Genomic DNA, 15,095 nt, shown 5'->3' with positions numbered 1-15,095 from the left:
CTGGGGATTGAGCCCAGGGCTTTGTGCAAGCACTGTATCAACAGAGCTATATGCCCAACCCCAAAATGTTTTAAATTTGCTTTCCTTGTTGGCCATTTGAATAATAACTCATAACTTGACCAATCATTTCTATGCCAGAGAGGTGGCAGAAAGTGAGCCTTCTGCCTCTGGTTTGAGTAGACCTGGGTTCTGATGTTAGATGTGTGACTGTGGACAAATAATTCTCTGAGCCTCTTTTCTCAAGTGTTAGTGACATAAAATGGTCATAGCACCATGTTATGGTTGTACTGAAGTGGAAATGAAGACACCCCCTCCCCCAGTATGGTAATTGTCATACAATAACCCTTGTTGGAAGTAAAGTTATCAATACTACTGAGGTGGTCATAAGGGATGGGTTTGTGTGTGTGTTGCTCTACAGGGATAGGGGATTGAGGGGGAGGAAGTGGGGAGAGAGAGCGAGAGCAAGAGTGAGAGAGAGAGAGAGAGAGAGAGAGAGAGAGAGAGAGAGAGAACATGAATACCAGATACGTTACCAGAGAAGTCCCGTCTTTCCTTGGATGAGATGGTTGAGATGTCCCCTAGAGCACATTCCCATACAAAGAATCAAAGGAGGTCAGAGGAAAGGTTAAGGAAGCAATGAAACCAGAGCTCAAGGAAAAAGAATAGTGCCCTTGCAAGAAGGCAAGTTGGGCAAACTGGGGACAGAATGAAGAATCAGGCACACTGAGTGTGTCTGCTGAGGCTTTTATTGAGGGGACATGAAAATTGTGTTCTACCCAGGGTGATGTGAGCTTTGGATGCCAAAACTGGCATTACCTCCTTGGGCAAGGAACTATTAAGTGCAACCATTACTGTCAGTTCTAACTCTGTGGTCAAAGGCTGTTCTGTGTGCCCCAAATTCAGGATGGGGGTTTGAGATGGGAGATAGATCACGGAATTTATGACTGAGTTTACCGATGAGCTTTTGTTAGTGTTCAGTCTAGAGGGCACAGCTAATTGCATTCACTATCATCTGTTTACCTTAAGCTGGTAGCCAATTTAGAGCCTCAGGCTACCCTTTTGGCTCATTTGTAACTAAGCAGTGACAAATACTTTGAGGTCTTCATGGTGAAACATTATATGTTTGAATGATTTTGGGGGTTTTGGTGAGTTTTTAAATTTTTATTTATTTCTATTTTATGTGTGTTTTGCCTGCATGTATTTAAGTGCATGGCATGCAATGCCCACAGAGGTCAGAAGAGGGCATGAGATCCTCCAGAACTGGAGTTAAGGACAGTTAGCCTCCATGCAGGTGATGGGGACTGAATTCAGGTCTTTGTAAGAGCAGCTGGTGTTCCTAACTGTTCAGCTGTCTCTTCAGCCTCTTTTTGAGACAAAGTCTCACTATGTAGCCCTGGCTGGCCTGGAACTCGCTTTGTAGACCAGGCTGGAGTTCGAAGTTTTAAGTGAACTCTTAGGGAATCTGCCTTCTCTCCCAATTCCTTAACACCTGCCTACCTCCCTTTTCATTGAGATCAACTGTCAAGGGAGGACTTTTCTGTCTGATGAAGTTGGCCTGGGAAATAGGGCTGGGGACAGGGGAGGTGTGAGGCATCCTGAAGCATGACATCCACCAGAAGGCATCAGGCAAAGGCATGCTAGGAGTCCATCCACAGCCAGCTGCACCCCAGCTCTTCTTGGTGCTTCAAATGGCTAGTGTAGGCTAGTGGGTAGTGTTCATGAACAGTCCAAGCAGAATCCTGGGCTATAGAAAAAGGCTTTCTGTACCATGCAAACAGGATTAACCCAGGAGCTAGAAGAAAGGAGGCACTATTGTAAGGTTTGGCCAGGGCAGAAAATTGAGGTGGGTGAGACTATTCCTACAACTGGTGTGGGGGAAGTAAGAGACTGAATAGGCAGGGAACCCAGTACACCATTAGGTTATAAATAGCTTCTGCCACTACTTTTATTTTTATTTATTTATTTACTTTTTATTTGAGTTTTTATTTTATTATTTTTGAGACAGTGTCCCCCCCATAGCCCCAGCTGGCCTGAAACTTGATATGTAGACCAGGGTGTCCTCGATCTCACAGAGATTTCCCTGCCTCTGCCTCCCAAGTGTTGGGATTAAAGGTGTGTGCCATTTTTGTCACTACTTAAAGAATTGATTTTTGAGCCAGGCATGGTGGCACATGCCTTTAATCCCAGCACTCAGGAGGCAGAGGCAGGTGGATCTCTGTGAGTTCAAGGCCAGCCTGGTCTACATAGTGAGTTCCAGGACAGCTGGGGCTACAGGGAGACCCTGTCTCAAAAAGACCAAAAAAAAAAAAACCCTGCTTTTTGAAATAGCATATAGGGTATGAGATACCATTATGGCATTTCCTTACAAAGCCTGTCACTACTTTTCATAAGACAAACTTACATACATGATGCTCTTACAAACATGCAGGCAAAACAACACTCATGCACATAAATTAAATAAATAAATAAATAAATAAATAAATAAATAAATAAATAAGACATTTTTTAGAAAAGGCTTTCTGGAAAGTTAGAAACGCATAGAGGGTAAGGAAACACCTCAAAACCTCAAAAGCAAGCCAGGTGTGGTGGTGTACCCCTTTATTCCCAGTACTCAGGAGGCAAATGCCAGTGGATTTCTGTGAGATCAAGGCTAGCCTGGTCTATATAGTGAGTTCCAGGTCAGCTGGGGCTACAGGGAGACCCTGTCTCACAAAACAAAATAAAAAACACCCCCTCAAAAGCATGTGTGTTGTAAATATTCAACTTAATCCACAGAATCATCATTGATTTTGCCTCTTGGGAGCTGCTGTGCTCAGCTAAGGAGACAGACATGTGCTGGTGGCTGGCATGCTACTACAGTTCTCTGAAAGTATGGGTGTCTGAATGCCATGGGGGAGAGGGTCCACCTGGTGCATGTGCTCACAGGAGGAAAGTAGGCCTTGAAGGAAGCCCAGATTCTGTGCACAACACTTAAGTTCAGAGCTGATGATGCAGAAGATCACTCTGACCTCTGCCCTTGGGTCATAGTCTCTCACAGCTCCAAAGCACTTCTCATACAAAGCAGGGTTTAGGATGTTGGGCCACCCCTTTCCTCCACTGGACTATACAGGCTCCTTAGTCAACCTGTCATTCTCAGTCTGGTGCTGTCCTGGCTCAGGGTCGGCCCTCAGCAGGTGGGTAACGAAGGCACTTCCTTTTCCATTTTCAGACTTTGTCAAACTATGCCTGCATGCTGTCAGAATTGCGGTAGGGCTTTCTAGAAAGTGTATTTCTCACATCTGTATTTTCTTTCATTTGTTCTTCAGTTACACGGTGATGAATTTTGCCCTGTTTTGGATGCAACATTTGTAATGGTGGCTCGGGATTCTGAAAATAAAGGGTAATTGCTGATTTTTCATAATTATTTATTTTTTATTTTTAAAATATTCCACTGCACACTTTGAGTTTATTTTATTTTTAAAATATTTATTATTTTTATTTTATGTGTATGAGTGTATTGCCTGCATGTAAGTGTACCCATGTCATGCAATTCCTGTGGAGGTCAGAAGAGGGCTTCAAATTCCCCTGGAACTGGACTTAAGGACGGTTGTTAGCTACCATATGGATGCTGGGAATCGAATTGGGGTCCTCTACAAGAGCAGCCAGTGCTTTTAACCGCTGAGCCATCTCTCCAGCCTGTAATTCTTTATTTTGAAGAATTTCAAAGATGCATAAAACTGGAGAGAAAATGAACTTCCAGGTGCCCATTACCTGAATTTAACAGATTTAATTGTAACATTTGCCAAAGTCGTATTTTTTCTTTAAAGAAAATGTATATTTTCAAACAAATCTTGCACATATGACATTTTACCTCAGAATAATTTAGAATAGGCATCTTTAAAAAAATTTTCTTATGTGTATGAGTGCATTGCCTACATGTATATAAGTGCACGTGTGTCGTGCATTCCCATGGAAGACACTTAGCATAATGCACTCCCGTTCTATACATGTTGCTGTAGATGACAGCATTTCATTCTTTTTAAAACAAAAAAACCCTTTATTTTTGTTTTATATGTATGAGTGTATTGCCTGCATGTATGTAATTGGACCTGTGTCAATGCAGTACCTAAGGAGCTCAGAAGAGGGCATCAGATCCCTGGAACTGGAGTTAGAAATGGTTGTTAGCAGCCATGTAGGTGTTGGGAATCGAACCTGGGTCCTCTGCAAGAACAACCAGTGCTCTTAGCCGCTGAGCTATCTCTCCAGCCCCCCACATTTCATTCTTAATGCAATGACTGAATCATACCCCATTGTATGTGGGTTGTCCATTTGCTTTCCCATTCACTGGTTGATGGACACCCCCGCTGGTGCTGTGTCTTGCTACTGTGAATAATGTGGGTGTGCAGGCATCCCTGCTCTGCTCATTTCCTTTGGAGATGTACAGAAGAGGATAACTGGGCCATATGGCTCATCTATTTCTCAAAAAATGTTCTCCATGATGGCTGTACTAATTTACATTCCTCCCAAGAGTAGCTAGACTTTCTTTTTCTCCTTATCCTTGCCAGTATTAGTGGTTTTAATTTTTTGTGGTGCTGAGGATCGAATCCAGAGTCTGATGCATGCTAGGTAAACATTACACCACTGAGTTACACACCCACCCCTTTCCTCCCTTCCTCCCTTCCTCCCTCCCTCCCTTTTTTGAGACAGGGTCTTATATGTAGCTCTGGCTGGCATGGAAGTTACTATATGGACAAGGCTGACCTCAAGCTCACAGAGATCTGTCTGCTCCTGCCTCCTAAGTGCTGGGATCAAAGGCACATGTCACCATGTTCAAACTCTATTTTTTCTTTATAATAGCCACTCGATGGTATCTCATTTTAGTTTTGACTTGCTGATTCCCTGATAGCTAACAGTATTAAATACTGTGCTGGTTAGTTCTTGTCAATTTGAAACAAACCAGAATCACCTGGGAAGAAAGAGCCTCAATTGAGGAATTACTTCCATCAGATTGACTTGTGGCCATGTTTGTTGGGCATTTTCTTGATTGCTGGTTGATGTAGGAGGGCCCAGCCCGCTGTAGGTAGTGCCATTCCTGGGTAGGTGGACCTGGGCTGTTTAAGAAATGAAGCTGAACAAGCCAAGGGACAAGCCAGTAAGCAGTGTTCCTCTGTCATCTCTGCATCAGTTCCTACCTCCATGTTCCTGCCCTGGCTTCCCTTGATGAACTATAACCTGTAAGATAAATAAGCCCTTTTCTCCACAAGTTGTTTTTGGTCAGTGTTTTATCACAGCAATAAAAAATAAACTAAGACAGATACTTTTTTCATTTATTTGTTAGCCATTTGTATTTCTTTTGATAAATAATTATTCAGATCACTTGCCCATTTTAAAATCAGATTACAGCTGGGTATGCTGGTACATGCCTTTAAGCTCTGGAGAGATAGAGGCTGTTGGATCTCTGTGAGATCAAGGCCAGCCCTGGTCTACATAGCAAATTTTAGGCCAGCTGTGCTACAAGGAGACCCTGTCTCAAAAAGACCAAAAAAATCAGATTACTTAAATTCTTTGAGTTCCTTATATGTTCTGCCTATCAACCCCTTCTAAAATGTAGAGCCTGCAAAGATTTTTCTCCTGTTCTGTGGGTTCTGTCTGTACTCTCCTGAATGTTTTTTGTTATGCAGGAGTGTTTTATTTGGATGTAATCCCATTTGTATATTTTTGCTTTTGTTTTTTGTCTTTTGAGGTATTTTCCAAAAAGTCCTTCCCCATTCAACATCCTGAAGTGTTTCCTTTATGTCTTCTTGTAACAGTTTTATAGTTTCAGGTCCTAGATTTAAGTCTTTAATTCATTTTGAGTTGATTTTTGTGAACAGTGAGAGATACCAGCCTAGTTTCCTTCTACATGTCGATATCCAATTTTGCTAGCACTATTTGTTGAAGACTGTCCTTTGCACATGTGTAGCTATGTGCATGCACTTCTAATCTCTCTACTCTGTTCCTCGGGTCTGTATGTCTGCTTTAATGCCAGTACCATGTTGTTTTGTTTGCTAAACATCTATAATATTATTGTTTTTTTAAAAAGAGGGTCTACTGTAGCCAAGGCTAGCCTCGAACTCTGTAGCCAAAGTTGACCTTGAATTCCTGATCCTCTTGCCTCCACCTCTGAAGTCCTGGTATTATAGGCATGTCCAACCATGTCTAATTCTGTTTTGTAGTTTGGAGGCAAAGTATTGTTACATCGAACTCACTATGTGGGGCAGGTTGGCCTCAAACTTGCAACCTTCTTGCCTCAGTCTCCCCAGTGTTGGGTTTACAGGTGTGTGTTACCATATCAGGCCTGAAGTATATCTTGAAAAACAAGTATTGTGATACTAAAATTGTGGAGATTTTCTTAAAGAACTCTTTCATCAGAGTAGGGATGTACAGCTGCAGTAGAGTGTTTGATTAGCATGCACAAGGCCTTGAGTTTGATGCCCAGCACTGGAAAAAAAAACCAAAAATTAAAACCTATATTACCATTGTCATGCATAACAAATATGATAGTAATCTTTAATATATTCTAATATTTCTGTTTATATTTAGTTTCTCCAATCTCTTTTTAAGGATTTGATCAAATTAGGATCTGAATTCAGTGTACATATTATGTTTGATTTTCTTTTTTTTTTTGGTCTTTTTGAGACAGGGTCTCCCTGTAGCCCCAGCTGGCCTGGAAGGCACTATGTAGACCAGGCTGGCCTTGAACTCACAGAGATCCTCTTGCCTCTGCCTCCTGAGTGCTGGGATTAAAGGTGTGTGCCACCACACCAGGCCTTATGTTTGATTTTTTTTTTGTCTCTTAAATCTGGTATTTTGTTAACTTTATTGAGATGCAGTTCATAAACCACATGATTCACTCACTGAAAGTATACAGTTTTAAAGTGGATGACTTGAAAGTATATAGTTTAATAGACTGTGATCTACTTAGAATATCCACACTCTCTTAAAATGTGTTCTAATACAGCATAGTTGTCCCCATTGCGCTTACTGATTCATATCATTGATTCAACTTGTTGAAAGGCCGGGTCAGCTGTTTCAAACAATGTCCCACTTTCTGGGCTTGCTTTATTGCTTCCTCATAATGTCTTCTTTCTTTTTATCTGGTTCTCTGTGCCCACTGTACCCAAGCTGGTGACAACACAACATCAGAGTTTTACTGTTCCTTCATACTGTATCACATTAGATGAGTTCAGGTTTAGGTTGCCCCACTTGTGATGCTATTAAGATGAATATGTATGGCTGGGTGTGGTGGCACATACCTTTAATCCCAGCATTGGGAAGGCAGAGGCAGTTGGATCTCTGAGAATTCAAGACCAGCCAGGGCTACATACTGGGACCCTGTCTTTAAAAAAAATGATATGTGTATTCAACTCCTGATAGCCTGATGTTTCCATTGTGAAGTTCAGTTTTTTTCTCTTGTGATCTACAGCTGTTACAGGGTTTTCTTTTTTATCCGGTGATTAGCTAGTTGCCCATCACTGTATGTGTGTGGGCATGCACATGCCACATCATGTTTGTGGAGGTTAGATGACAATTTGTGGGAGTCAGTCTTCTCCTTCCAACTTTTGGGTCTTGGGTGATTGAACTCAGTTCATCAGACTTTGGCAGTGGGAGACTTTGCCCCAAAAGTCATGTTGCCAGCCCTCCCTTCAGTTTTTTGTTTTGTTTTGTTTTGTTTTTGTTTTTAGACAGGGTCTTCCTGTAGCCTCAGCTGGCCTGGAACTTACTATATAGACCAGGCTGGCCTTGAATTCATAGAGCTCTGCCTACCTCTGCTTCCTGAATGTTGGCATTAAAGGCATGTGCCACTACACCTAGCTATGTGAACCATTATTTTAAATGTGCAAAGCTGATCATTGTTGTAATTATTTTCATTGGGACAAATAAAGCAACCCTCAGATACTGTCATTTCTCCTCCATTTACTAACTGGAGTTCTGTAAAGGAGAGCTTTCCCTGATCTATTAGTGCTGTTAGGTGTGAAAAGGAAAAATGTATACCAAGAGTTGGTTCATTAGCTAGTGATGTAGTGTTCTCACTTTCTAAGAAAGGTGTCTGAGCCGCGTGTGATGGTGCATGCCTTTAATCTCAGCACTCAGGAGGCAGAGGCAGCCTCATCTACATAGTGCCTTCTAGGCCAGCTGGGGCTACAGGGAGACCCTGTCTCAAAAAGACCCCCCCAAAAAGGTGTCTGATTTCCATGGATTTGGGACAGTATGTAGCTTTCAATCAATTGTAGTCCTTGCTCTTAGTGTTGAGGAAGGGCCATCTTTGTCCAGTGGGGGCTCTTATGTCATTTCAATCTACCCCCATTGGGCTTTTTGTTTTTTCAATTTCTGATCATTTTTATTTATAACAATATACCATTGCACTATTTTCCTAGTTAATTATGGAAGTGGATTTGAGGTAATAATGAAAGGAAAGTAATTTCTTCCTATTAATTATCATAATCCAGTCACTAAGATTGCAATAAGATTTTTAATGCCCTCTCTTTATTTGTCCTTTGATACTTTCATATATGTATATAATGTGTTTTGTTCATATTCACCCCCATTCCCCTCCCTTATTTGCCCTCCCACCCTCTCTGAACCTCTTCTTCCTAACAAGCCCACCTCCTAATTCATGGCTTTTTTTGTGACCCAGTGAGTTATGTGAGTATGGGTGGGAGGTTATTTACTGGAGCATGGGCAACCTATCAGTAGCTATACTACTGAAGAAAATGTCACCCCCTCCCCCAGCAGCCATTAGCTCCTCAGGGAGGGGCTGGCCTCATGATCCCCTCCCTTCCCCATGATGGAATGGTGATGGGCTCCAGCCTGTGCAGGTCTTGTGCAGGGACCCACAGCTGCTGTGAGTTCATGAGTGCAGCTGTCATCGCGTGTGTCCAGAAGACAGCGTTTCATAGCATTCCTCTGTATCCTTAAGCTCTTGCAGTCATTCCTTGGAGCTCCCTGCGCCTTGGAAGGGGATGCTAGAAACATCTCATTTAGGGCTGAGTACTTAACAGTCACTTCTCATTACTTTGACCAGTTATGAGTCTCAACATTAACCTCTGCCCACTACATAAAGAGGCTTCTCTAAGGCCAAGTGCAGCACTTATCAACCCCATTAGTCTTTGACACCTTCCTGCCCTCTGGTGAGACAAGATGTCTTAAACCCATCTTTCACATTTCCTGTCCAGAACCTGGAGTCAGCCTTTTATCCAAGTTCCTTTTACTGGGAAATGACACTTAACTACCCAAATCTAGGCATTGGAATTGTATCTTGCTACTGTTTTGTCACTGTTTTTGACCTCAGTGATTAAAATTAGGATGTCTATTAAACAAAAACCCTTATGAGTTTAATTTATTATTTTTATTTTATGTGTATGTATGTAAGTGCCCCTGCATGTATGTAAGTCTACATAGTAAATTCTAGGCCAGCTGTGGCTACAGGGAGACCCTGTATCAAAAAAACTAAAAAAATTAGATTCAATTCTTTGAGTTCTTATATGTTCTGCCTATCAACCCCTTCTAAAATGTAGAGCCTGCAAAGATTTTTCTCCTATTCTGTGGGTTCTCTCTGTACTCTGCTGAGTGTTTCCTTTGTTATGCAGAAGCTTTTTATTTTGATGTAATCCCATTTATATATTTTTGCTTTTGTTTTGTGACTTTTGAGGTATTTTCTGAAAAGTCCTTGCCCATTTAACATCCTGAAATGTCTCCTCTATGTCTTCTTGTAACATGTCGTTTCATGGTTTCAGGTCTTAGATTTAAGTATTTTAAAAAAATTTTCATTTTTAAATATTTATTATTTTTATTTTATGTGTGTGAGTGTTAATTACCTGCATGTGTGTAAATGCACCTGTGTTGTGCAGTGCCTGCAGAGGTCAGAGGAAGATGTTGGATCCCCTGGAACTGGAGATATGAGTGGTTGTTAGCTGCCATGTGGGTTCGGGGAATTGAACCTGGGATTTCTTCAAGAGCAGCAAGTGCTCTTAGCTGCTGAGACATCTCTCTACCCCCCCCCATGAGTTTATATGGTCATTTCCATGTGAAATTTAACTGTACAGACTTTATCTTTTCAATCTTAAAGAGAATTCTTGGTTTCCAGCAATAGTTGCTTGCCCAATGCTTCTAAACTAAAAACTGTCCAGCTGGGTGTAGGGTCACTGCTGAATTGCTGTCTGTACTGGACAGTCTGATGACCTAATCTGATATGTACTAGAAACTTGATTTAGGAGCCAGCAATGAGATTTTTTTCTGCTATGTAGAAAGCTTGCTTGTAAAACCAAATTAAAACTGAGAACTACCTTAAGCCAGGTGTGGTGACACACAGGCCTTTTGTAATTCCAACACCCAGAAAGCTAAGGCAGGCAGATTACTAGTTAGTTCATGGCCAGCCTGTGGTACATAGTGAGACTCTCAAAATGAGAAAAACAATAACAACAAAAAACCTTGATAACTCTGTCATCTGAGCAAATTTTATTTATTTTTATTCAGTGTGTATGAGTATTTTGCCTGTGTGCATTGACTCCCCTGGAACTGGAATTATGGACGGTCGTTAGCCACCATATGGGTGCTGGGATTCAAACCCAGGTCTTCTGCAAGAACAGCCACTGCTCTTAACTGCTATCTCTCCAGCCCTGAAGCCCACATCTTAAACTGAACCTTTTCTTTTCTTTAGGCCGGCATTTGTAAATCCACTCATCCCTGAAAACCCGGAGGAGGAGGCGCTCATTAGACAAGGAGAATGTATGTTAATTTGTTTATAGTAAAACCAATTTTAAAAGCATATTAATATTAATTATCCTGCAGGAGGGATTATTGAGGTTTATGTGCACTCCTTACACTAATCAAATGTCTTATTCATGCTAAGAATTTTTTAGTATTCAAATACCTTATATTTTGTTCTATGGAGTCCATACTTTGGACAGTTTTATTGATCAGACAATATTTATTTATTTATTTACTTATTTACTTATTTATTTATTTATTTATTTATTTTTGGTCTTTTTGAGACAGGGTCTCTCTGTAGCCCCAGCTGTCCTGGAACTCACTATGTAGGCCAGGCTGGCCTTGAACTCACAGGGATCCACCTGCCTCTGCCTCCCAAGTGCTGGGATTAAAGGCTTGCGCCACCATGCCCAGTGATCAGATCATATTTATAAGGGAAGCGATTTGTTTTCTCATTTTTAATTGTTTGAGAATTGTATACATGTATTTAATGTGTTTTGATTAAATCCCCCCATTCTCTCCCCTTTGATTCCTCCCATATCCCTCTCACTTTTCCTTTCCACCTTCATGTCCTCTTTTTTAAAAACCTGTTGAGTCCATTTAGTGCTATAGGATCACATATTGGAGCATGGGTATCCGGTTTTTTTGTTGTTGTTGTTTGGTTGGTTTTTGGTCTTTTTGAGATAGGGTCTCCCTGTAGCCCCAGCTAGCCTGGTACTCACTATGTAGATCAGGCTGGCCTTGAACTCACAGAGATCCACCTGCCTCTGCCTCCCTAGTGCTGGGATTAGACGCATGCACCCCCACGCCCAGCAGATACCAATTTTTAATAAAATGGGAAATGTGTCATAATGGATAAATGCTAGTTAGGGCTGTGGATCAGGAAGATAAACCAGTGTTCTTATACTAAACTGATATAATTTCTATCTGAAAGCAAAAACCCACTGAGAAACATTTTTGTGCTGTTGGGGATGGAACTTAGGGCCTTGTGCATGCTAGGCAAGTGCTCTACCACTGAGCTTGTGTCCTTGGTCCCTCTCTGGAAATTTTAGGTGGCTTCTGCAGCCGTCTCTTAAATGTATGTGTAATTTTTTTTTTTTTTGGTCATTTTGAGACAGAGTCTCCCTGTAGCCCCACCTGGCCTGGAACTCGCTATGTAGACTAGGCTGGCCTTGAACTTAGAGATCTGCCTGTCTCTGCCTCTCCAGTGCTGGGATTAAAGGCATATGCCACCACACCCAGCTAAATGTATATCTAAATTCTCCTGGGATTTTGAAGCTTAGACATACCTTTGTAGGCTGCAAGGCATCCTAGATGCTGTGGGGCAACCCTCCTGATCATGCCTCCTCATTCTTGCATGCTCCAGTGAACAAGGGGAGAAGGATTGCCTTCAGCTCTGCTTCATTACTGAAAATGGCTCCCAATGCTGAGGAGAGGAACACCATACATGACATGTTTCTTAACACACTGGATCCAAAGTAAGTTAAGATGGTGAGACTCCAAGTTGACGAAGCATTCAAGGCCAAGGCCTTCTCCAGAGCCACACTTGCATGGAGAGTGGAAGCGGTTTCCTGCCAGTATTGAAAACACAGCACTAAAAGGATTTAATTTACCTCTACTTGCACAGGACTATAAGTTTTCAGAGTCGAATTTTGCCTCCTAAAGCTGTATGGATGGAGAGTACAAAACTGAAGAGCTTGGACATTTGTCACCCTCAGGTACTGGGATTTTGGGAGCAGTCTTCTGAATGGGCTGGACTGCATTCATACTTGTCTAAAAGTTGACATAAAGTGGACCTTTTCTATGGTGGTGTTGATTTCTTTGTTCTGTAGATAATGTTAGTCATAAACTTGAATTTATTAGTACTCCTTTATGTCCTTTAGGAGCGGAACATTTTCAATCGGATCTTTGGTGGTTTTCTTATGAGAAAAGCTTATGAACTTGGATGGGCTACTGCTTGTAGCTTTGGGTGAGTTAGATTTAAGGTAGTTAATTTCTGAGGTAGTTTATATTGCTTCACTGGAAGGAAATGTTTTGAACCAATCTGGATGTGTTTGGGAAGATTATTTGTTTCTTTGTCTGTTCAGTGCTCCTGGAGCCTCCTGCATTTTAGGCAAGCACTCTACCATTGAGCTATACTCTTTTTTTAAAAATTATTTATTTAATAACCACATGATTAGAAGAAGCATTTCATTACAACAGCATTAACATATTCAATAACAATTTATAGGGCAAAGATGCGTCTCTTTCAAAATTGGAAATTTTTAGGTTCACAGTTGAATTAATACAGTTATCAATATTGAACTCAGTATAAACTGTATAAGACATAAAATTGAATAAGGTTTTAACCTTTAAAAAAGATCTTTGTTTAATTTTTTTTAAATTAACAACTACATGGTTAGAAGAAGCATTTCATTACAGATTTAACATATTCAGTAACACACTCCAGAGCAAGAGTACATCTTTCACAAGTGGCTGTAAGTTTCTAGGTTCACAGTTGAATTAATACAGTTATCAATATTGAACTCAGTATAAACTGTATAAGACATAAAATTGAATAAGGTTTTAACCTTTAAAAAAGATCTCCATTTCATTTTAGAATATAGTGTTCCTTGCAGAAAGACTCATTGTTTTTGCTACTAACACTGAGATGTTGGTGCATGCATCTCTAATCTGTATGTATCTGATTATTACTAGTCATAATTGGTTACACTTGGATCCTTGGCACCTGTATATGTCTATAAAGTCATCGGGTAGATTTCAATGGTAATGTTTATTACCTCTACTAATTAGCATTATGTAAATTTCCGTGCTTCCTCCTCAAATGTAATACATTTTTTAAATTTGTTGATTGTATGTGTGTGTGTGTGTGTGTGTATCACATAGAACATCCCAAACCATCGTATTCACCTATACACTCACTTCCCAGATGGCATCCTTCCATAGCCTCCCTCCCCCCACTAGAGCCCTTATACCCTGATATCCCTGCTACTGTCTGCTGTGTTTTCGACACCCCTAGACATTCCCCACTACTTGTCCATCTGGTCAATCTAGTCAGCCTATCTAGAGGTCTTTCTTTTAGGAAGGTCAGCTGTTCCTCATCTAGTAACAATCAGTTGTCAATATTCCTTTAGATAAGATTGGGTCTGCTCATTTTCCCAGTTCTATGCTGGGTTACTATATAGGAGTCCCTTTGGCCACCCTGGCCAACAATTCAAAAGAAGGTATCTCCTATCTGGCATTGTTGCTTCTTATGTAGCTGTTAGCTATACATATGGACTCTTCAAAACTTATATTGGCCCATTTAATCTTTGGTTATACTTTCCTTTTGGGTGTTTAAGGCCATATAGTTGGCTCAGATAAACCAATTTATATTTACTCTTAAGGTCCTTTGAGGATCTGTTCTTCAGGGGTCACATGGGCTTGGGAGGAGCCCCTGTCTCCTTTCTTTTATCAGTTCTGCCTATGTGAAGATAAGTCAAAGGTCCTGGTCAACCATGACTGGCTTCGCTTAGAAGCATGGAGGAAGTGAATCCTCTGTGTTGAACTCCTCTTTGTAGAGTGGACACTGGTTCAAGTCCCTCTCATGGGGTTTCCTCGGCCTCCTTGATCAAGAGGACAGGTGACCCACCACAATTACAGGACATTTTGAGAGATGCTCATAGTCCCTTGGAACTAGTCGACCTTGGAGGGCAAGGAGCAAAAACTGTCCTTTATGTCCCCCTGACCAAAGTACTATAGGCCTCAAAGTATGTCTGTTAAACATCCAAGAAGGTTAGTTCCACCAGTCTGGTACTTTTAATTACTGTCTGTCATGTAGATAAGTCTTTGGCAAAGACCAATTGTTCTCAGATAAACCCTACCTAGACATATTTCTTGATCTGGTATGTATACTTTGTCAGTAGGTTGTTGGAGTAATATGGTTCCCTCTGGGTTTTTTAACTAGCTAGGCATTATTTATCTCTCACATTGTCTAACCCCTCCATCACGGTTTCCCCAATTAAGGTGCCCCCATTTCCCCCCTTCTCCTATGGTCCTACGTCTCTTGAGCTCCTTCTTTCCCTTTATCCCCTAGGTTCCTTGTATACCCTTCCCTCCCCCTCCCTTAAACTAACCCAATTTTTATCCATATCTCCCTTATTAAGGCCTGTTTTCTACTGTTCTTCCCTTTCAGGTTCTTTCTTTTCCTTTACCTCCCTGTTTCCTTTCCATTATCCTGGTTCCTGTAGTTATGTCTGGATACATACCCACTTGTCAGGGTTTGGTTCTAGGATCCACATATGAGGGAGAACGTATATCGATTTGTTTTCTGAGTCTGTGTTACTTCACTTAGTATAACAGTTTCTAGTTCCATCCATTTACCTGCA

General features: G+C 41.1%; 1 protein-coding gene across 1 annotated transcript in view; it reads left to right on the top strand.

Moving 5' to 3' along the window:
• Positions 1-15,095, top strand: part of Acot9 (acyl-CoA thioesterase 9) — a 53,857-nt gene that overhangs the window by 28,750 nt on the left and 10,012 nt on the right. Inside the window, exons 9-13 of the mRNA XM_008822706.3 lie at positions 3,306-3,379; positions 10,679-10,746; positions 12,095-12,206; positions 12,356-12,446; positions 12,612-12,697. Of these exons, the coding sequence (XP_008820928.1) occupies positions 3,306-3,379; positions 10,679-10,746; positions 12,095-12,206; positions 12,356-12,446; positions 12,612-12,697 (431 nt within the window). The remainder of the gene's footprint in view (positions 1-3,305; positions 3,380-10,678; positions 10,747-12,094; positions 12,207-12,355; positions 12,447-12,611; positions 12,698-15,095) is intronic.

Source organism: Nannospalax galili, unplaced genomic scaffold, assembly GCF_000622305.1.
Source record: "Nannospalax galili isolate Female #2095 unplaced genomic scaffold, S.galili_v1.0 scaffold7, whole genome shotgun sequence".
Lineage (NCBI taxonomy): Eukaryota > Metazoa > Chordata > Mammalia > Rodentia > Spalacidae > Nannospalax > Nannospalax galili.
The sequence above is the reverse complement of the archived record's forward strand: the minus strand, read 5'-3'. Positions and strand labels throughout refer to the sequence as shown.